The 24301-nt window shown below is 42.4% G+C and overlaps 1 protein-coding gene across 1 annotated transcript in view; it reads right to left on the reverse strand.

The window, feature by feature from the left end:
• Positions 1-23791, reverse strand: part of SLC4A5 (solute carrier family 4 member 5) — a 659349-nt gene extending 635558 nt beyond the window's left edge. The window contains 1 exon segment of the mRNA XM_078665747.1: positions 23697-23791. Within this exon segment, the coding sequence (XP_078521873.1) occupies positions 23697-23727 (31 nt within the window). The 5' untranslated portion in view covers positions 23728-23791.
• Positions 23792-24301: the final 510 nt, after the last annotated feature.

Here is a 24301-nt window from a genome sequence, read left to right on the forward strand (position 1 = left end):
ATATAGGTGCCACTTTTAATTGATTTAAGTAATTTAGGTGTTTTCCAAAACCTGCTGTGTCACATTTTTCCATGATGAAATTGTATAAACAAGAGCTATACGACCAGACCTGAAGATAGTCTAATTTCTAGCTAAAATAGAGACTGAAATGTCAATGCATGATCCACTTCTTGTCTTGTCGCTAAAGCTAAAGGGCTAGATTTATGAAGGTATATTTGCACTTTTTGTGTAAGTTTATGATTGTTTGCCATTCATAAATGTATTTCACTAGTAGCAAATTTATGGATCTGGATTCTCTGCACGTAAAAAGATAGGACAGTCCTATCTTTTATGACCGGAGACTCCGCTGTTGTGAAGGTACTACCCGTAAAATACCTTTGTGAGTAGCAAATCAGTCATCCATGATCTTCTTGAGTCTTCAATTTGATGATTGATATACTTTTCATTTATAAGTGGGTCTAGTGTATAATTGGCTTACTTTAATTGATGCCACACATCCAGTAGCCCCTGCTTGCCCTGTGGCCTTCTGAAAGGAGTTCTAACATCCAGATAATATAGTTGAATAATAAGATAGGCTTTTTCACCTGACACTAATAAACTGCAAGGAAAATATAGTTAAGTAGTTTGCAATGCATTAGACTTCAAAAAGAACTTTACCTAAACCAAAATCGATGACAGTAGAACATGCAGTCAAATTTGCAATGAACAATACTACTTTTCTTGATATATAAGTACATACATGATACCTAAATAACTACTGTGTGCCATACACTTTTCTATCTCATCATTATCATCATCTTGGGCCTTCATTGTTGCCTTGTAAGACTGCAATGTTTTTTGGGCCCCTGATATTGTTAGAGTTTTTTCAAATGTTATTGTATATTGCCTTGGTGTGCTGCAAGTAGGCCATATATGTTATTTACAAGAATTACATTTTCTAGACTCCCTGATGCTCTTCTGGGACACTTCCCCCGAGTCATGACTGGACCACCAATAGACTTTTACTCACGTTTTCAAAGCTCTCTGATTGTCTCCTGTGGTCTACAGGTCCTAGCTGGTGTAGCTGTGGCATGATCAAGCCTCTGTGTTAAGTGGCACCACAAATATATTTTTTCCAGAAATATCATTGATTTTTGCAAGTCTCACTAACCAGGCCCACAGGTGACTTGTCTGGCTCCATACTTTGTTACTGGTTTGGCCACAACATCGACAGATATTTGTTTCACAACGGATGCATGCCCTCTGGCTGACTGTGTATTTTGCTGTAGTCCAGAGGGATTCTCCATTTTGTTAGTGTACATGTATCAGACCTATTGGCTTTGCTAATGGTTATTCTTTCTTTGTTTTGATGCTGCCATTCAAGATTTACAAATTTGCCACTTCTCATAGCACACATCAGCATTTTTCTCCTAAGAGAGACATGCTTCTCCCGACTTGTTCAATTACATTTTTCAGGTACATTATTCTATCATCTTTGAATGCTACAGGTCGATTATGTCCTTTCAGCCTTAAACACAATTGGACAAAACATAGCTAAAGGACTAGCCGGAGGTATGGGTCTTTGGCTGAACTTATGCATAACCACGAGTAGTTACAAACATTGTAAGATACTTCCACAAAAAATCAAAAGAGGATGTTCTTTCCAAGTGCTCACCAGTGTATGCAAATTCAACATTCAAAGACTATGCGCTACTATGCTGACATCGCTGCTTTTAAGCTCCATTCCAAACTTTAACTAGCTATCTACCTTACAAAATATGGCCATTCAGAAGATTACTCTGGTTGGATCAATTCTGGTTGGCATTAATCTGCTGACCTTTCAGCCAACCTTACCTCAGAGGACTGTGGTGCCTTGCATAAATTGCACTTCAAGAGTATCAGTTTTCTTTAAAAAAAAAAAAGTCAATGGCTAAACTCTTTCATTTGAACCAATTGTAGTCTTTATTGCTTAATGAGCCCACCCCCAAAATGTTCAGCTCCTTTTACCATAACAAATACCTTTACCTACAAATGCCATGTTGGAACCACATGTAACCCAACACGGTAACTACATGTCCACTTACCTTTTTCAAATAAATGATTTTCATGTAATTGTCAGTATGGCCATTACCTGTCTTGCTTGTTTTATAACACAATGTTATACGAAAATTCTGCATCTTCCATCAGCCCCACATCTTGATCATTTAACGTCACAGATAAAGAGTAATTTCTTTTCTTTTCTAATTTCATTGCTCACATTCACAAACATATAATCTATCTCCTTGATCATCCTTATTATATCCTTATTAACAATGTTCAGTTTAATGTGGGGCTTTATTTAACCATTTTTTGCCTCTGGACACACTCGAACTGTCAAAATAGATATCACTACCACATGACACATGGTGGCAATAGATGGTAAAGATAAAGCTAATTGTGGATTTGGAAATACTGTATACAATTGGATTTAGAAATAAACGCATGACCGCAGAGCATGCTTATGACAAGTGCTGTGAAAAGTGTGAGGCATGTGGCTGGTCAGCAGGAGCCAATATTCTGCAGACCTGGCACTTTCTCAGGATGCACGTTTGTGCTGCAAAATCTATTTATGGATTTCAAATCAGGCCTGCCCTGTTTATTAAAAAGCACTAGATGGCGGCAAATAGCAAAGATGACGCAAGCGGCAGAGTGCGTTAGGTCACGCCGTTCGCACGGATTTGTAGTGCTAGGTGTTTGTCCCGCACTGTGAAATCATCAGGAACAGCACCATGCACAGCACAAGAGAGCGCTGCTTCTTTCTGTCCCTCAAGTAGATTTTCTACTCGAGTGGCAGCTTCCCACATTGAGAAATCTCGTTGGGAGGTGGTCTAGTGTTGGATTTTCCTCGCTCGCGCTCACCAACTCATTGGTGAGGAAGGAAAAAACTATTTTTTTTCACTGCCTAGGCATACGCAGGATAGCATTTTTACACGAGGCCATTGCAGAAGCATCTGGCATGCCGGTTGTGGAATGTAAAAAGACAACTCTGTGGTAGAAATTTACAAATCCTGTTTATAGAATAGGAATTTGAAGAACCTTCCACTTGAAAATCTAACTTTCCAGCGTAGAAAACCCACTTGTCTGGCAGATTTATCCAGTTGTAAGTTTAGGGTTATGGGCTGGAGCACAGACGTTCCCTGGGGTGGACCGGGGGTACTGAACATATAGTGAACATCAATAAAGTTGTAACTTTACTCACAAGCATTGTAAATTGCTTTTCCACAATGTTTGTAGTCAAATGCTGGAGAGAGTTTGCGCGATGGGTGTGGAAAAAACCCAAACACACCCATATTTTTCAGTGCCGAAGCAGAACGTTTTTCTCCACATAGGAAAATATGTACCTTCTGGAGAAAATTGAAAATTTACAAATGCAGATTTTTTCTACATCTATTATGGTGGAATCTCCACACAGTGAATATTGAAAGGAGAGCAGAGGGCTAAGATTATGACTGGAAACGTAAGAATAATACAGGTTTCTTGTTGTCCTCTTTAATATATTTTGAGAAACCACCAAAATGTATCGGTCTATGCAATTGTAAACTTACATTGCTGATGTTTATCAATTTTTTATGAATACTAGTTTTACTATAGGTTTGTACTAGCCACATTTGCTCCAAACTTGTTCGATATTTCCTCAAATTGTCGTACAATGATTTTATTGATTGTAATCGATCATGTCTTTACAAAAGTGGTGCAGAGAAGGGCATGAATATATCCGTTCGCCTTGTATTGCACTACCTTCTGTAATCGTTGGGGGTGTTTGCCGTAAGAGGGCAAACAAAGGAGTCACCGATAAGGGTATCTGATCAAAAATCAGAAAGTAGCATCTCCCTTGGATACAATATGGTTCTTTATCAATGCGCTACAGAGTAACGTATTGTGCTTATGTACTAGTAGAACCAGTGCTTTAAATGGGCAGGTAATCCCAGATACTCAGTACCTGCACTTCTTCAATTTGGAAGGGCTAGTACCAGCATTTCTCTGCACTGTTGCAATGCTTTTAATGGGAGAGTACTTCTCAGCAGCAAACAAACACTCTTGGACAAGGAGTACCTGCACTTCTGTATTTCCATTTCAAGCACTGAGTAGAACCACTCTTTCACAAAGCGAAAAAAATACGTAAGAAACCTATTCACTTGTGTTTTTTTGTCGTAGTTGTGTAAGAGTCTCCATTTTATATTGGCTTTATCCATGCTTCATAACATGTAATGTTTCCCCGGTGTTTCTGGAAAAAATGCTGCTCATTCAACCCTGCCCACAGCTGCGGGAAAGATACATATTTAACAAAAATTGAGTTATAAACTTTCCAACGTCTAATAAAAGAGAACGTTGGGATTAGTCACAGGGAGCAGAGAAGATTGTTTAGTTAAAAAAGGGATCTTTTTACAAAAAGCAATTATATGCTTAGAGTTACATTAAAGAAGTTCTTGTTTGTCTTTGTTACTCCTCTCCCTGGAAATGTTCCATCTTAGATGAATGAGTGGAGCTAGGAGGGTTTAGTTTCAGAGGTTACCCCTTGCTGCTGTTCAGCTCCTACAAAACTAATAGCTGCATGTCTGTCACTTTGCACACGGTCACGTTTTAATGAATGGCTGTAATATGCTATTCTGGGAATCAAATGTTAATCCAGTCAGTGAAATATCTTTAACAGTGGGGTACTGTTCTGCAGCTTAGAAAAAAGCAGACTTCTATGTTTTAGTTAAAGAAGCAGCATATCATATTACTATTCGTGCTAAGTTTTGATGAGACCGATCACTGTAAATTGTACTGGTGACTTGGCATTTTCCATTGGTACGCTATATCGTTACACCCACGTATGTACAGCAATTGAAACTAAATATTGGCAAAGAAAATAGGTTTGGCTTTTATACTGTGCATGCGCAAACCAGTGGCGGCCCGTGGTGGGAGTGCTGCCGGGTGCTGACGTTGGGCGGGGGCGGGGCAGGGTGGGCGGTAGTAAACTCCGGAATACGGCCGCACAGAGGTAAGTACACAAACAAATAAATAAAACGAATTTCCTTGCATGCGCTGCATCGCCAAAAGCGATGCAGCGTGAGCAACAAAATTTGTTTTATTTATCTGTTTGTGTACTTACCTCTGTACGGCCGTATTCTGGAGTTAACTACCCCCCACCCTGCCCCTGCCCTGACCCACGTCAGCGCCCGGCAGCACTACTACCACGGGCCGCTACTGTCGCAAAGATGTTCAAAGTATAAGAGTACGAAAATGCATTTCGATTCACAAACGGCATTTGTAGTATCTAAAGTAGCACTAAAGTGGTACTACTCACATAATACAAAATGCTAGTCACATACCTTTTTTCTGCGAAATCTCTGCCACCATGATGTGTAGCTCCGCATATGTAGGTATACATTTTGGTCATAAATATTGAAGGGATAATGGTGAGTGTCTGAAACATTTGGAATAGTTTCAACTAAATGGGAGTGGTTTAGGGAAATTATGTAGGGATTTGGGAGTGCCTGCCATGCTAATACAACACACACCCACAAAAAAGCAAGACAGTTGCATTTCAGAAAATATATTTGTAAAGTTACTACTGCACTACAGGTGTCAAAACAGGTGCAAATGTACTCCAGCTCAGCCTTGCAGTAAGTCAAGCACCATACGTAGCCAACCTCAAATACAGCAACACACTCCTCTACCTCTTGCATCAAGTAGCACAGAGAAATATATAGCAGATGGTGTGTAGAATTGGAGAAATGGGTGATATGCATTGATGTACAGACTAATATTCACTAGAGGAAATCAGATTATGCACATCAGATTCCACAGGCTGTTTCACATCAGGGGTGCACTGCTTGATGTGCCATATGGGGCCGCTGAAAACAGAACTGCTGTTTGTGGGTGCTTAAATCAAGGCTGATCTTAAAGAATTGTCAATTTCTTAGCAAAATGCAGTAACAGTAACCAAAATTGTTGTGTGTGTTGAGGGAAAGATACTGAAGAAAAGAGAAAATATTGGATCATGTTAAAGAAACATAATTAATATTTAGCTTGTGTTATATTTTGTTGCATAGTGCCACTTGATGTAGCATGTCGATAAGGCATGCAGAATGTAGAACTGCAGATTCACAAATCATTTACTTTGTTGATCTCCTTGAACTCCGCTCATGTGCTTTTGTCTTAACTGTCAAATGTTCATTGCATTTGGATGACACAGGAGCAAGCACTAACTAGTCACAACTTTACTAAGCAGCAAGCTCATAGTTATTGAAAACTCTAAAAATATTACAATACTCACAAAAGCGCAATAGAACATACATACCAGAGGAATACTATGTACTGTGTAGATTTAGGAGGCTTATAACACATGGAAAAAAGACAAGTACTGGCAATGCCAACAGGTCTGGCTTACAACTCAAAGTGCCTCTTAAGTCACTGATGGGTCAGGCAATCAACAGGCCATCTCAAATTCACACTGTCACTCATTCTTTATTCTTCCATTTGTGTATCATTTTATCTACCAACTGACTTATTCTTGCATTCACCCACTGCAAAATTGGGACGCCAACAGAGACTTTTGCTGCCATTTTCACAGAGGAAAACCCTTACTTCTCGCGGAACCCGCTCCGCGGGTCCCGCATCGTTGCTGCTGTAATCACAGGACTCTGGGAGCCAACTTGGGTGACTGACAGGGCTGCAGGGCTGCGAGCGCTGGGACCGGGACTCAATATCCCAGGAGTCCCGGCAACCCCGAGGCCGCCACACCTGGCCCGCTCTCCCTGACCGCCCCGCCCCACCCTTACCTCACTTAAAGCTCTGCCTGCCGTCTGGAGCGTGGGACGCCAACAGAGACTTTTGCTGCCATTTTCACAGAGGAAAACCCTTACTTCTCGCGGAACCCGCTCCGCGGGTCCCGCATCGTTGCTGCTGTAATCACAGGACTCTGGGAGCCAACTTGGGTGACTGACAGGGCTGCAGGGCTGCGAGCGCTGGGACCGGGACTCAATATCCCAGGAGTCCCGGCAACCCCGAGGCCGCCACACCTGGCCCGCTCTCCCTGACCGCCCGCCCCACCCTTACCTCACTTAAAGCTCTGCCTGCCGTCTGGAGCGTGGGACGCCAACAGAGACTTTTGCTGCCATTTTCACAGAGGAAAACCCTAACTTCTCGCGGAACCCGCTCCGCGGGTCCCGCATCGTTGCTGCTGTAACCACAGGACTCTGGGAGCCAACTTGGGTGACTGACAGGGCTGCAGGGCTGCGAGCGCTGGGACCGGGACTCAATATCCCAGGAGTCCCGGCAACCCCGAGGCCGCCACACCTGGCCCGCTCTCCCTGACCGCCCGCCCCACCCTTACCTCACTTAAAGCTCTGCCTGCCGTCTGGAGCGTGGGACGCCAACAAAGACTTTTGCTGCCATTTTCACAGAGGAAAACCCTAACTTCTCGCGGAACCCGCTCCGCGGGTCCCGCATCGTTGCTGCTGTAATCACAGGACTCTGGGAGCCAACTTGGGTGACTGACAGGGCTGCAGGGCTGTGAGCGCTGGGACCGGGACTCAATATCCCAGGAGTCCCGGCAACCCCGAGGCCGCCACACCTGGCCCGCTCTCCCTGACCGCCCGCCCCACCCTTACCTCACTTAAAGCTCTGCCTGCCGTCTGGAGCGTGGGACGCCAACAGAGACTTTTGCTGCCATTTTCACAGAGGAAAACCCTTACTTCTCGCGGAGGAGGTCGGGTTGGGTCCACCCCCCTAACAAACCGCCCCCTACAGCAAGTAAGACTTTCTATGACTCTCTCTATAAGATTTTCATCTGACCTCTTACTGATACTTTTTAATTAATAACTACCAAGTGGTTTTGCAGAGGGGTATTTGGCAACTAGAAGCATCTGATTTAGGCAAAGACAAACTATAAACTGTTCTAGCATGTCCACTAGAAGTAGTAGAAGTAAGACAGCGCGAAATGCATTGGGTTTGAAATAAAAAGATGCTGCTTAGAACTACCTGTTGTCGTTTTGGATCATATTTATGAAGAAGTCCGGATGGGCACACGCAAATATGAAAAGCCTCCAAAATACATTATGCTATGGATGTGGCGAAAATGAAAATTTTGAAAAGACTGTTTATCATTGGATTAACTTGGAGAAATGTGGAATGTTATAAAATGTGTTGGATAGTTTATCCAGTTCTTGCAGTGCACCAGGGAGTGGAGCGTAGAATCTGCACTCCCCACATTTGTATTTATTACATTGCTAGGGCTTGCATATCCCTGGGACGCACGCGATATGCCAAATAATAATGTTGACTATAAAATTAACCCTAAGAAAATATGGTGTGCATACCACCCCTTTCATGATTCAATTCCCAGGATTGACACAAATAGCCAACACACAAGTACCCAGGCCGAGAAATTACAAACATTGTCTCAAAGTGGCAGAAAAACACCAAACCAACGTAGTGACACGTTCGCAATATTCCAAAGGTCTCGGGCCACTCAAGACCTCCCGTACAACTCGAGGCAGATACCTTCTCGTATAAACCTGCCACCTGAGTGTGGTGCATATGTGCTGGTCCTGGTCAATGTCCCGAAACTCAGAAATGACCAGGACGAGACTCCTTCCTCCTTAAAAAATAAGACACTACACTGGCTGATAAACAACTGCAGCTTTCTAACGGAAAGTTTTGGAGAAATCACTCGCACCCAGAGAGCAGGATGGATAGGCCCTCTAAGGAAAAAATTCGAGGGGGATTGCATAACTGTTACTTTTAAAAACCCGACATGGGCTGAAAAGACCCTGGCCAGGGCACCTCCTCCCTCCACTTGGGAATTTAATACCACCCTTCTTCCCCTGGGGTACTTCTATAGACATCTGATTTCCACTCAATCATCTGTGGCAACAAATCAGATTACTTCCTTCTATGATCAGCATTTCCTACCGGAAAACAATACACCTTTTTTCCACCAAAATTCAAATTTCAATTATCCCAGTGGCCCTGCGCAATGGTCTCAGGGCCCAACCCGTGCACACCCGACTACCCATCCCTACTTGTCAGCAACGCCACACCATGAGTATAGAGATGCTCGCTGGCGACAATTTGTCGCTCCACCGGGCAACTCTTATAACATCCCAACGTATAATAGATTCAGTGCATTGTCTGGCCTGGATTTTAACGACTGACTGACTTTTGATCAGCCCAAAGCAATGGAGGGATACAGTGAAAACAACGGAAAAATACAAATATCTAGCATTCCAGCTGCTGAGGACAAAAATATAATACTTCCTCTAAGCAAGCACACTTTTAATACTCCCCTGCAATACAGTCAGAATGTTTCGGCCAACTCAACTCCACCTTATCCAATTTTGAGTATCACTCCTAATCTAACAAATACACCAATACCCTCTAAATCAAGTTTGCCCATTTCTCTAATTCATCTCACGTTTTGGAATATAGCTGGTCTTTCTGCTAAACAGACAAACCCTATTTTCCTGAATCAGGTTAACTTGAGCAATATCATCTGCCTTCAGGAAACATGGGCTACTGATCCTTTACATATAATAGGTTAAAAGACTTTTTTCTCTCCAGCAAAAAAATCATCATCTGTAAGAAGTAAGGGTGGTTTAATTACCTACATAGCAAACACCTTACAATGTGAGAATATTTCCTCTTTAAAATTGGAAGAAAACTACCAGCTAATAGTTCTTAAAAGAACCAAACAAAATTTATATGCCATAGTAAACTTCTATAATAATCTGAATATGGACAATCTGATAAATATCCTCTCTGAGATTTCCCTAGCCCTCCAAGACTTGAGAGTACGCCATGTAAAACAGTCATGTACTATACTGTGGGGTGGCGATTTTAATCTCCATCTATGTAGAACTAATAACACAGATAGATGTGGAATAGAAGACTATGCAGGTAACGGTATAACACATTTTTTGCACTCCACTGAGGGTGAGAAAATGAATGAGATCATGACAGAATTGGAGCTGGGTTTTGCTAATGAAATAAAGCCTTTCCCAGTACCTTTCTTGCCAACATTTAATGGTAGAGGCCTGTCGAGCCTAATAGATTATATCCTGATCTCATCATGGAAAGGCCCTAACATCGTTTCATTCGACGTAGTTAAAAATCCACTGAGTGATCACTTTTCAAGTGCCATTGTCATACGAGATCTAAATTCCAATAAATCTCCTCTCCTAATGAGTATCCTAGATCAGCAAGAGCTAGAACTAGGATCCACGAACGGGTTCACACTAAAAAAAGGGAAACATAGATAAAGGAGCTGTAACTGCCAAATTAGTTAGGCAAAATCAAACAGATATACTAAACTGCCTAAACTTAAGCATCAATCCTAGAGAGGTCTTGGTCAGCTTCAATATTATCTCTCAAAATATAAAAAAGAAACTTACCAGAACAAGTAAACAAAAATCAGAGCTAAAAAAGGCTAGTTCAGTCCGGCTTGTACAAAAGCTTACACAAAACTGAAAATAGCTCTAAGTAGAAAAAAAAGAGATAGAGGGGAGGTTATCAGATTAAGAAAAGAATATGCCATGGCTCTGAAAATAAGAAAACAAGAATTAAAAGCGGATTTATGGGAGCGTTTAAGCAAAAGTTCAGCACTAAAGGACAGTGCAACTTTCTGGCAAATTGTCAGATCCCCTTTTCTAGCACCCAAAGAGGACCAACCATCCATTGATGTCGCAATTAGTGATAGTGACTGGGTCAGTCACTTTTCTAAAGTATTTAGTGATGAAAATAACGGAGGTACGGAGTGTATAGATTACCCGCCAGAGGTTGTATTCCCTATAAAAATGCACTTTCTCCAAGAAGAGGTACAAAAGGCAATTAGATCTTCGAAATCAGGTAAAGCCCCAGGCCCGGACGGAGTCCCAGTGGACATTTTTAAACATCTGGTAGACCTCTGGTCCCCGCTATTGACCAACGTATTAAATGCCACCATCGATGAGGGTTTAATAGAAACCTGGAAAACCTCAATACTAGTCACCATATTCAAAAAAGGAGATCGAAACAGCCCATCTTGTTATAGACCGATATCACTCCTGGACTTGCTCGGGAAGATGGCAGGACGGATTCTTCTCGAGCGTCTCCAGGACTGGACAACATCTCATAACATCATTTCGGAAATACAATATGGGTTTCGTGAGGGGCTAGGCACAGTAGATCAGGCACTAAACCTGTCTTTATTGACAGGAAAATACGTGGAGGCCAAGGGGTCAGCACTCCACATGGTCTATGTCGATTTATCCTCAGCGTTCGACTGTGTGGCACACTCGAAGCTGTGGAAGATCATCACTGTTATGGGTGTCGACCCTCCAGTTGTGGATTTCTTACGGGAATTGTACACTAGAACAACCGGAAGAGTAAGGTTTGGAACTAAAGGACAGCTTACAGAAAGTTTCAGAGTGGAAAAGGGGGTCAGACAGGGATGTGTCCTGGCCCCCTTTCTATTTACTCTGTATACCAATGGGTTAGAGACAGCTATGCTAGAAGAGAGTAAAGATCTTCCCTCAATCGGTCGTCGGCAGATACCAGCGTTGCTGTACGCTGACGACGCGGTTATTTTAGCTAGAACCCCTGTTGAGCTGCAGCGAGCACTAGACAAATATTGTGCCTTTATGAATAGTCTGAATCTGACACTTAATGTTAAAAAAACATACACCATGCATGCAGGCAAGAAAACCAGTAAGACTAGAAGATTGTACGTAAAGGGCGAGGCATTGGATAGAACCACAACATATCCATATCTGGGAATCGTAATTGACGATAAATTCAAATGGAAGCCAGCGATCAATGCAAGGAAACTAGCTTTACTAAGAGCAACAACTGCATTAAAATCGTTTGCACAAAAACTGGGCCAGAAACCACCAATGGAGCTTCTAAAAATATATAATGCAAAATGCGTCAGCACCGCCACATATGGAGCCGGGATATGGGGCTTAGCGAACGTGGATGAATTGCAAATAATAGAAAACTCATTCGCTAGATATTTGCTGGGTGTAACGAAGAGCCCCTCCACATACGCCTGCCACCTGGAACTGGGCATGGACTACATATCAGACATTTTAAAAATACAGCCCGTAATGTTGTGGCGCCGAATTTGGGTAACAGAACAATGTCATCTAACAAGATCAATTATTCAAGACATTCAGTCACTTGATCATTGTAGAAAAATAAAATGGCTAGCATATGTCAAGGCCTTGCTAACCGATCTAGGCTTTGAAAAGTATTTTGCTGACCCACTAACAATGACCGAGATTTCAAAGGTGGATTTAAAAAAAGCCTGTTTGGCACACTTGGACCAAATACGCCTGCTAAAGGAGATAGGGAAACCCTCTGTCCAACAGGCCCTGCAAGTTCAGACTGTGTCTTCTATTGAAACTTATTTGATGTTCAGTTTAACCCAATTTTAAAAATTGTTACTGACACGTTTTAGATTTAATATGTTTCATTTAATGGTTTCTTTCCCCATCCAAAATGAGTGGACGTCAATATTAACCTTATGTCCATGTGACTCTGTCTCTACACAATCGACAATGCATACAACTCTTTTTTGTAAATTCTACACAATACCTAGAACTCGCTGGTTTCTGCCAATACTTAAAATCTGGGGTCTTCGTCAATGTCGACCTGCTTTTTTGGCGCTACAATACCTTGAGAATGAAGTAATTGCAAAAATGCTGGCCCGTTTTCTTAAATTCTGTATCCGTCATCGCTCTAATCTCTGAAATGACTCAACCTCTTTACACTTTGGATAATAGGTTCTCCTTGGTGTAAAGATCATATTCAGCGGCCTGAATCTAATGAATTGATAAGATGTGTAATTAATATCTCGATGAGAATTGTTTTTATTGTATAAATAATAATCAAATTCTACTGATACTTTTTTAACTGGAGTATTGTGCAAAATGTATTTTTGTCTAAATGTTTGAACTTTTATGGTATTTCTATAGACATGAAAAACCGAATAAAGTTGGTTTTGTTTGATTTGATTGATAACAAATATAATTAAACATAGCAGTGGGTGGCAGCCTTGCAATGGAATTGTACATAGTGTATCATTCTTTAAAGTTCTAGCATATCTTCCATGTTTAGAACCAGTATGTTGGCCATCCTGGATCGGTAAAACAATGATATGCTAGGCAATACCCTTCCACTATGGTCATTTGGTTTAGAGGCAGTGGCTGTGGGGCGTATTGCACACTGCTAGAGAGCTGTAATGTTCTGAAGTTAACTGTGTCCGTTTTCAGGCAGACATGCACATGTGATCAGACAAATTACATCACTCACAGGGCAAATGTTAAAGAAGGGGGATGATCCCTTGCACCATTTTCTATGCTATCACGGAGGATTGAAATAGATTGTAAATGATACTGATGCAGACCAATTACAGAAGAGCTATGTTCCCAAAGTCTCTTTATATATGTGTACATGGCCAATTATTTATTTGTATTCACGTGTATGTATTTTATCAAATTAATTTCATAACACGTTCCCATGGGGCAACTAAGCAGGTCCAGACTTCTGAAGGGAGTCTACCAATAATTATTACAGTGCAAATTTTCTACCACCAGGGTTTGTCAAAGAGTTTAGTCAACAATAAAATCCTTGCCTAAAAAATAATCTGTGAGATTTAACTTAACAAAGTACATGGCTGCATGCTTTAACACACTGCAGTGATAATCCACACTAAAAGCCTTTTGTGTTTATCATGTGTGTTTTCACAATAAATAAATCAGGCCTACTACTTTTGTCATATCATTGTATAATGAACAGATTAGAGTTACGGCATCTGAAATAACTTTACCCAATGAACCAACCAGGCCTATGACCTCTATCATTGACTTGTCATGGTAACCAGTCGATACCTATTGTAAGAACATAAGCTTTCCCATAAGGCAACCAAGAGATATACCAAAATAAAATGACAAATGTACAAAATTACAGTTGAGAAAACAATATAACATCCCTCCGCAGATGGCCTACTAGGGATAATCATAGTGAAAATCTTCTATCCCCACTATTTGTTTGGGTGAGTCATCAGCGCCACAACCCCTGATACTCCTGGATTCTATGGGATTACATCAAATATAATACCTGCTTCCAGGCTTTAGCACAGTGTAATAATGACCATTCTTAAAAAGCGTTTTGCTGTTAACACATGCTTTAAAACCTAGTAGATCTGGTCTACTGCCTTTATCATAACTTTTCATACAAATCAAACCCATGGATTCTTACATAATGTTTCCAAGTGAACCAATAAGGCTCATAGCATTTGCCATTTGTTTGACGCCATAACCATCATAGCCTTGCTGAAGTGTACATAAGCTGTCAACCATTGAATACAGTTATAAAACTACAAATAGGTACAAATTTACAGTTGGCAAAATGATCTATCAAACAGCCTTAACAAGGATTATCACATTGAAAACATTTTACTCTCGTAGCTTGTAAGAGGGGGGTACCAGCAGCAGAGCCATTGCTTAGTTCAGCTATTTGTGAGATGCCATGCATGTGAAAAACATACCCGTCTGCAACCTGTAACATAATGTGATGAAAATCTGCCATTAACGCCCTATTGACTTTATCAAATGCTTTACACAATAAATAATCCAAACTTACAAACTTTGTCATAACTTTTTGTAATAAACAGATCAGACCTCTGGCATCAACAATAACTTTTCCCAGTGAGCTGATCAGACCCATACCTTAAATATTGATTTGTCACCATAGTCAACTCAGGCCTACTGTATTCAGCATAAACTCAGGGCATATTTATGACCCGGTTTGCGTCGTGTTTGCACCATGTAAAGTTGTACATGCGCAGCGCAAATCTTAAGGGAGATTCACTTTGCTTGGCCCTGAGTGGCTGCATAAATCTGGAGTAAACAAACGCAGTGCAAATCGCTGCATTGCCTTACTCTGCCCTGGGAAGTCATTGCATGGGCTTTGTGTGGGTGTTCCCACGCAACTCCCATGGGTTTTGACACTTTCCCAGATTTACCAGAACCTGGGAATACATTCAAAAGATAGGCCTTCTCAGGAGAGGCGTAATGAGGAGAAATAGCTTTATTTCTCCTTGTTACTTCCTCTTTCTAAGTGTTCTGCAGCACACATTGAAACAGGAATATGCCTCTCAGGATTGTTTTTGTGCAGAACTGGGATCTTTCCTGCGCAAAAAACATCCTGTATGCAACAGAGACAACCTTGCACCATGGTGTAACGGTGCTTGCTTTGGCTCTAGGTGGCTAAATGGGCGCCAGTGCAGGGGAAAAGGCAGGAATGCGCCATAATTACTTAAATACAGCGCGTTCCTGCACTTTCCCTGTCACGCAGCGCAGCAAGGTGACTTGCTCCTTTGCACTGCATGACAAGTTCACTAATCTACTCCTCTATGGAAAGGCAACCACCAATCATACAGTCATAAAATGACAAATGCATACACAATTATATTTGACAAAGAAAAATACTATGGGGCATATGATCAAAAATAGCAATAAACATCGCTAAGCGCACTTATCGTGATTCTGTTTAACGCCGTCTATCACCGGATTACATCGCCATGTTAACCGCATGCTCGCTGCGGCGATTTTCGCGCTACGCGGCTTTTTTCAAAAAGTCGCGTTACATGACGAGCTCAGCTCGTCATCAGCGTGCGAGCGGCGCAACTGATGACGAGCTGAGCTCGTCATCAGCGCCGAAGGGGTTAATGGCGTATTATCAAGGCTTTGCTAACAGGCGGTGTAATTCAAGCGATAGAGGACGAAAATGAGAAATAGCTGTGAAATCCAGCAAAGATTTCACAGCGCTATTGGGCTGTTTGCTGATAGGGGAGTGTGGACCTAAACATACAATCCACCTCCCATTATTAGTATAGCTAAGTCAAATAAAAAGCAGATGTTAAATTCCAGCGATAAACTCGGTTAGCGCTTTTTTTTATCACTTCGCTGGTCTGCTGCAGGGTTGTCAATAGCACGAAGCCGTGTCAGCGCGAATTGACATGGAGTTATGGATGGGAACGCCTACTTTGCATGTCTTTAGTGATATTGATCACTGACATGCAAAGTAGCAAGGAAACATGCACTAACGCTTGTTAGCGTGTCCTTGTTGATAGAGTGATAAAAAGATCGCCGCTTTTTCGGCGTGCCGAAAACGCAGCGATTACACCCTTGATAATATGCACCTATGTATCATAAAATACATTGCAAGGGTTATCACAGCTCAAATCTTCTAACTCCATGGCTACGTCAAACTAGGTAACCAACACTAAAACCCTTGCCTACGGTAATCTGTGAGATTTCATCACTGCTCTTTGCCAACTCCCTAATGTAACAGCGAACAAAAAAGCCGCTCCCTGGGCAACACAGTAACTGCTTATCCTTACCAGAAACTTTAGTCGAGTTTGATAAGGAGATATCTGTGACAATATTTTTAGACATTGTGCCAATGGTTTAAGTAAAAGACAGTAGAAATGTTTCCCTATGCTAACACCAAACTCTTACTAAAAAAGTATGCTTTTAAACTGACTTACAAGTGCTTCACATATATTTATCAACAAGTCAGAATTTGCGTACGGGGTGTGTTTATTCCCCCAGTACAGATTCCACAGTCATCAAACACATCTCTTGCCTGAAAATATCTTGTGTCGGTATGGATTTATTCAGGGGTTTTAAATAATGTATCATATTACATTTCTTTGACCACACATTAACCTGCAGGGGGCATCCTAATGCTACATACTGGAATACATTCAGATATAAAGCTTACTGGGAATAGAGTAGGAATTGTATGGCTTTTTGGAATCATATTGACTGTGATGGGTGCACTTTTTCGTTGTTATTCTCGCCTGCATTATTGGCATCACATCATCATTTGACAACGCCTTTTTTAATTGTAGTATAAGTCAAAGCCAAGTCAAGTCAAAGTAAACTTTATTTGGCTGGTTAGAGCCATAAAAGTACACAGCAAAAACATTCTATAAAACAGAATAAAAACCTATACAGAGGTCATGTTCCAATAATATAAAAAAAGCCTTAAGAATGTAAGCAGAGAAATCAGTCTTCCACCTTTTTAGGTCGAGCTCTCTCGACCTATTGCTGTCAAGTTGGGTCTCAAGGGAGATCGACTGGTGCACGAGCGCCGAGCGCCGATTGCACATCGTGGACGCGCATGCCCAGCCTCCCGGAGCCGTGCACATCTCTTGTCCCGCAGGCAAACCAGCATTCAGACAAGAGATGGCCACATGCAGCACACTGTTCACACACACGTACACACACACACATTCCCTCTCTGCCCCCCACCCCCACTCACCGGCTCTTTACGCGTTTCCCTCTCCTTCTGCAGCGGGTCAGTGTCTGCAGCAGGCAGACTCGGAGGTCGGCTAACTTTTCCGGCGATCCATTGTGCACGCTCACGGCGACGTGCGTTGCCACCGCGCCCGGCGATCCTCAGCCTGTTACATTAGCATTCCCGTAGTTGCACCAACCTGACCAAAAGCACAACCATTGACGTGTGGAGCGTGGTCAGCCGATGACCAGAAGCATGCCTAGAATGACAGCGAAGCGTGGACGGATAGTGCTCTTTTATTTAGAAACCTATAATTTAGCGAGCGCAGCTCGTCCGTGTGCTGTCCCTTTAAAGCACAGTGCTTGCGCATGCGCCGTGATCCATTACGCTGAAGTCTGTGAACTGTTTCCGGCCTGAGCGTGGCCGCATGGAGAACGGGGCGGCAGGGATCCAGGAAAGGGAGGAGGCCACCGGTGGAGGAAAGTGCCAGGTGCTGGGAAGGGAGCGCCTCTCCTCAGCGGAGTCTGAGGTAACTCGGGCCACAGGCCGGTGTGGGGGGCGCTGGACGGGGCATGAACTAACTGCCGGGGTACGGGGTACGGGGTACGGGGTACGGGATAGGGGGGGGGGAGGAGGCGCACCTCAGGCCGGGGGGGCACCAGGCGCTCCTCAGGCAGGATGCGCACTTCAGACCGGAGGCCTGAGGCGCGGGTCTCCTCAGGCCGGGGGCATGCGGCGCTCCTGCCTGAAAGGCTTGTTGGCGGGTGACATTCCTGTCAGAGCTCAGGCCGACTTCCCACTTTTTGCGGCCTAATCCCACCACCACCACCACCCCCCCTTCCCCCTCCTCCCCGCCTCTTAATGTGCCCAACTACTAAGTCTGAAATCCTCGCCCGCAGTCACCGTGGGGCCCCCAGCCGTCCCACTGTGTAGTGCTTGTGTAATCCTCTGCACTTTCCTGCTTCAGCATGCCCTTTCGCAGTTCAGTGTTACTCAATCCTTTCTTCCGTGGCTTGCACCATCCTAGTCGTATGACTCCCTCATCCTTCCAGAGACCGCCCTCCCCTCTATACCCGATTCACATCTTTCTACCGCTTCAGTGGGGCCAGCCCGCCGCTCCTCCACCGTATTTGAATTCCTGCACTGCAAGCATGTTTACTTCATCCTCACCGCCTAAGCAGAATTCATGCACTGCCCTTATGCAACAGGTCTCTTTATGCACCTTGCAAATTATTTCGTCATCTTAGATGCAGCTAGAGTGAAAGCAAATACACGCAGAACAAACTAGAGTTCTGCCCTCGGACCTCTTAAGTCTGTTATGTAAGTGTTTTATGCTGCCTCATTATTAATGTGGGCACGTTTTCAAAGCTCTTACGTCAGGCGGAACTGCACATTTCAGGATATGTCAGTATGTTACGTTGATGAAAGGCTGAGTGGACCCGCCGGAATTTGAACCTGCGACCATAAGGTCAAACAGTCCTCTAGAGTGAACGCATTAGTCCACTGAGCCACCAGCCCCAGGGTTAGATGTGGGGGGGGAGGAGATTCTTCAAGAGTGTGGCGTGATTGCTAAATGTTCGTTTGTTTCCCTCAAAGGTGGATTGTGGCTATTTCCTGCTCTAAACTGTGTTCTGTGTGCTCGGTCCAATGTCCTTTAAAAGTGGAGTGTACATATATATATATAGTACGTATGTATCATGCATTTAGAATATTTTGAAATGCTTTTGGTAGACTCCATCAAAAGTACAGTGATGTATTTTTTTTATTCCAGTGGAGTTTTCTCGTATCTGGTGTCAGTGTTAAGTGTTGGTGTGAATTGTGTGCTGCTGTTTGTACGGACTCAGTTTGGGTGGCGATAACCGTCGTTCTCTCTTTTGCGTGAGGTTACATTCTCTTTGTCTGACTAAGTTTATGTTCTTCAGATGAAGGCGGTTCCTATCGAGTGGTCATTGGCGAGTGTGTACCTATTATATGTGTAACGTGCTACTGTCACCCTTTACTACATGTTGCCGAGGAGAACCTTTTCGCAGAGGCCAAATGGATTTTTTTTAACGTTAATTTTGCGGCTGCCAATGCTTGTTGAGAGATGTTTTCCCTTTCCTGTCAGCATGAAATTGGACTATTGGCAGATAAGGGCTTCCTTTGTGCAAGTGATACCTTGGGAGGAGCTGTGAATCTCGTCAGCCTCTCACCCGAGCGTGTGATCCTTTGCCTGTGTCTGCTGAAATCCTCACCTTCACTGTGAGCGACTGCGCAGCAGTACCGAATTCTTGTCCCTTTCGCTCTGTCCCCTCTATCTCTTAACTGTCCCCTGCTCTTGCCTCTGTCTGCCATATCTGTCCAGACTTCCATATATATCTTCCTTCTACCCGCCTCACAGTGGCTCTGTATCTCACTGCTTTTCTTCATTCACCCCGCCCCACCTTTCCTACACGTATCTCTCCACTTTCCCTTCTATCCAGTCTCTGGTGATGTTTCCATTGTGCACTATGTCTAGCTCACCACTTCTCTCTCTTTTTTTCTACTAAATTACGTTAGGCCCTTTTTGTCCCCTTTCTTCTATCCCTTCATTTCACTCTTCTCTACGTGCTCCCATTCTCCCCTCAGTCTTTTTTATCTTTATTTACAGTTCACACATTTCTCCTCTTATGGTTTTCTTCTTTGTCTTTCGTTCTTTCTCTCCGGACCAACTCCTCTTTCTCTGCTCTCTAGGCTCTACATCTCGCTCCGGAACCTTTCCATTCTCCCTTGCATCTCTGAACCCTCTTCTTTTCTCTGTACTACCTGTTTTTCTCCACTCTTTCATTTGCTCTTCACTCTTAAGCTCTATTCTCCCTTGCATTTCTCTGTTCTCTTAACTCTTTCTCCCCTTCCCTTATCCCCTGCGTCTCTACGCACATTCCTCATCTGTCCTCTCCCTTTTATCTATCCATTCTCTGCATTTTCTCTTTATTCTTTCATCTATCTCCACTTTGTCTGGTGTATCTCTCCATTCTTTCATTCCTTATCCTTGTGATGTGTAGCTCCGTCGCCTGGCTCCCTTAACTATTTATAGTGTAAACACTGAGCCAGGCCCCAGGCAAGTGCAGGAAGAAAAATATGTGCGTTTGACCTGTTAAGTAAACTGCTGCCTAGACCCTTTGTACTCCGTAGAGGGCTTTTTAAGTGGGACAAAAACTGGGTTCCTCTTTCTCCCCCTACCATTGATGGATATTAATGTTACTGTTTTATATTAATCTATACCCCTTCTTCCCCTTCTTGCCCCGCTCTTAATGAGGACATGATTCTTTTCCTTGGAACTGGAATAGATTGTACGGTATCTATCTATCTATCTATCTATCTATCTATCTATCTATCTATCTATCTATCTATGGCCCTCCCTCTATCTATCTAACTATCTATCGCCCTCCATATATCTATCTCCCTCCCCCTATCTATCTATCTATCTATCGCCCTCCCTCTATCACCCTCCCTCTATCTATCTATCGCCCTCCCTCTATCTATCTATCGCCCTCCTTCTATCTATCTATCGCCCTCCTCCTATCGCCCTCCTTCTATCTATCTATCGCCCTCATTCTATCTATCTATCGCCCTCATTCTATCTATCTATCGCCCTCATTCTATCTATCTATCTATCGCCCTCATTCTATCTATCTATCGCCCTCATTCTATCTATCTATCGCCCTCATTCTATCTATCTATCGCCCTCATTCTATCTATCTATCACCCTCCCTCTATCTATCTATCGCCCTCCCTCTATCTATCGCCCGCCCTCACTCTATCTATCTATCGCCCTCACTCTATCTATCGCCCTCACTCTATCTATCGCCCTCCCTCTATCTATCTATCGCCCTCCCTCTATCTATCTATCGCCCTCCCTCTATCTATCTATCGCCCTCATTCTATCTATCTATCGCCCTCATTCTATCTATCTATCGCCCTCACTCTATCGCCCTCCCTCTATCTATCTATCGCCCTCCCTCTATCTATCGCCCTCCCTCTATCTATCGCCCTCATTCTATCTATCTATCGCCCTCATTCTATCTATCTATCGCCCTCATTCTATCTATCTATCGCCCTCATTCTATCTATTGCCCTCATTCTATCTATCTATTGCCCTCATTCTATCTATTGCCCTCATTCTATCTATCGCCCTCTATCTATCTATCGCCCTCATTCTATCTATCTATCGCCCTCATTCTATCTATCTATCGCCCTCATTCTATCTATCGCCCTCATTCTATCTATTGCCCTCATTCTATCTATCTATTGCCCTCATTCTATCTATCTATCGCCCTCCTTCTATCTATCTATCTATCGCCCTATCTATTGCCCTCATTCTATCTATCTATCGCCCTCATTCTATCTATTGCCCTCATTCTATCTATCGCCCTCTATCTATCTATCGCCCTCATTCTATCTATCTATCGCCCTCATTCTATCTATCTATCGCCCTCATTCTATCTATTGCCCTCATTCTATCTATCTATCGCCCTCCTTTTATCTATTCTATCTATCTATCGCCCTCATTCTATCTATCTATCGCCCTCACTCTATCGCCCTCCCTCTATCTATCTATCGCCCTCATTCTATCTATCTATCGCCCTCATTCTATCTATCTATCGCCCTCATTCTATCTATTGCCCTCATTCTATCTATCTATCGCCCTCCCTCTATCTATCGCCCTCACTCTATCTATCTATCGCCCTCACTCTATCTATCTATCGCCCTCACTCTATCTATCAGCACCATCACCGCATCACTCAGGGGCACCACAACATCACTATGCGCTACCACAACATCACTATGCGCTACCACAGCATCACTGAACGCCACAGCATCACTCGTCACCACCACATCACTCAGCGCCACCACTGCATCAATCTGTGCAACCATTCAACAACTGGTTCAAATATGTTCTCTCAATGTTTCAAGCTTTATTACAAATGTCACAAAAAGATGTTAATATTTCACTTCTGTTCTTGGATTTTCGTCACAATAAAATACACTGAACATAATCTTCGCAAAAGGTATTTACAAAAGTTTAAGCTATTGCCATTATAAATTACAATAACTTTTATTTAAGTATTAATTATTTAAAAAAAATAAAAGCCATTGTTATTTGTAATATCGATACATCTAAGTCACGTAAATACAACACATACTGCATTACAAATGCTATAGGTGTCACATTTGTGAAAGGTAAACCTATTGGCATTGTAAATGACAAAGCTATTAATTTCGCTATTTTCAAAACCAACACATAAATAAAAAATGTGTCATTTACAATACCAATAGCTCAAACTTTCCTAATGCGAGACCTATTGCATTGCAAATGCTTGTTGACAATTATCTGCAAGCAGATAGAAAAAGTTGAATCAACAGTTTCTTCATGGCACAGAAGGACAGTCGATTTAAGACTCAGGTTAACTCGAAATTCATAAAACTCAGTATGAGAAAAATGTATCTCGGAAAAAAAAAGGATAGGGGAAGTTATTTGAGATGTACTATAACATTTATGCAATCGCACAAGTTAGGGGAGTGATTTTCATACGGGATGCCAATTGAGAGGGGGGTCAAAAAACCGACTCTTGGATCCTTCCAATGAGCGTGAGAGTGACGCATTTCTTTGGCGAGTGAGCGCTGCAATCACATTGAGACAGACAATGTAAGAGCAGAGAAACCGGGAGAGAGAAGTAAAAATGAAAACACGACTAGTCAAAGGCGAACGGATTCATTAAAATGAGTACGCAGCAATTTAAATATTAGTTGCCAGTTTGCATTAAGGCATGTCAAATGGAAGGCCAGTATACCCAAATCTGGCCAGCGATAATTCAATATCAACTGGTGTATGCGGAATAAGCAGGGATCAGGACAAAAAAAGCAAACTAATTTCAAATCCGAAAAGGCTGTACAAATGGGGGGTGGGGTAAGTAGCTGAGCAGTGTACTCCTTTCCCTCACATTGCTACCAGTACAGTTGTAAACTACATGATTAACTTACCACACGGAGCTTCCTAAATAATTACAGTAACACTTTTACACTTTCGAACATATTGCTGAACACACGATTTGCATTTTAGTTGTGTTCCACATAGAGTGGGAGTATTGTTCACTGGAAAATGCAAAAATGTCACTCGGTCCTAATCCCAGAGTTTTGAATTTGCTACTTTTGTCCGGTCAAACAAAAACAATTATAAGTTCACAAGAGATAAAACGACATGTTATATACGTTCTACATTTCAAAAGCACGTTAATTAACTGTTTTTAAGATTACTACGCTGTTCCGCCGCATCTGTTCCGCAGGAAGTATTTCAAAACTGTCCATGATAAAGAGGAACGCATACAGTATAAGAATAACTTTAATAAATGTAATATAAATTAGAATATAATGCCATTTCTTACCTGGAGTAGGCACCTGAAGACTTTGTTCCATTTTGTATCACGCACAAAGACTTTCAGAAAATAAAACTCTCCTGCTTTATAAGCGGTTGCTGAACACTTGTGCTTAATAAGCAGATTAAAAGAATCCTAAGTATTTTACTCTCAGCAGCTTTAATGAAGTTTTGTTACCAGCTTTACCGAAGTGCCGATCCACTTACAATACAGGATATGTAGTTTAAACATACACTGCACAAAAATATGTAACAAGTAGATACAGCAAAATAATATCAATTATGGCAACTTTGAACCCAGTAGACACGCGATTGAACTGCCTACTACTAAAGTTCCTTGCAGCCCACACCCAAGCGCTAAAGCACACCCTGGCACCCAGTCAATAAAAGGATAACATAACTGTGGTAGCCCGGGGAGAGAGCTCTCTGGAACATAAAAAGTGATAAAAAACCAAGACCTTCTGCACTAAATTAGACAGACTGTATTTTAATTACGTTTTATTCTATTTAAATAACAAATTTGGTATTAGACTGAGAATGCTCTAGAACATACCAACAGAGATCGTACTTATATATCAAGAAATGTTAAACACATTAGTCGACTCTTTTTAAATG

Source organism: Lissotriton helveticus, chromosome 11 (assembly GCF_964261635.1).
Source record: "Lissotriton helveticus chromosome 11, aLisHel1.1, whole genome shotgun sequence".
Taxonomy (NCBI): Eukaryota; Metazoa; Chordata; class Amphibia; order Caudata; family Salamandridae; genus Lissotriton; species Lissotriton helveticus.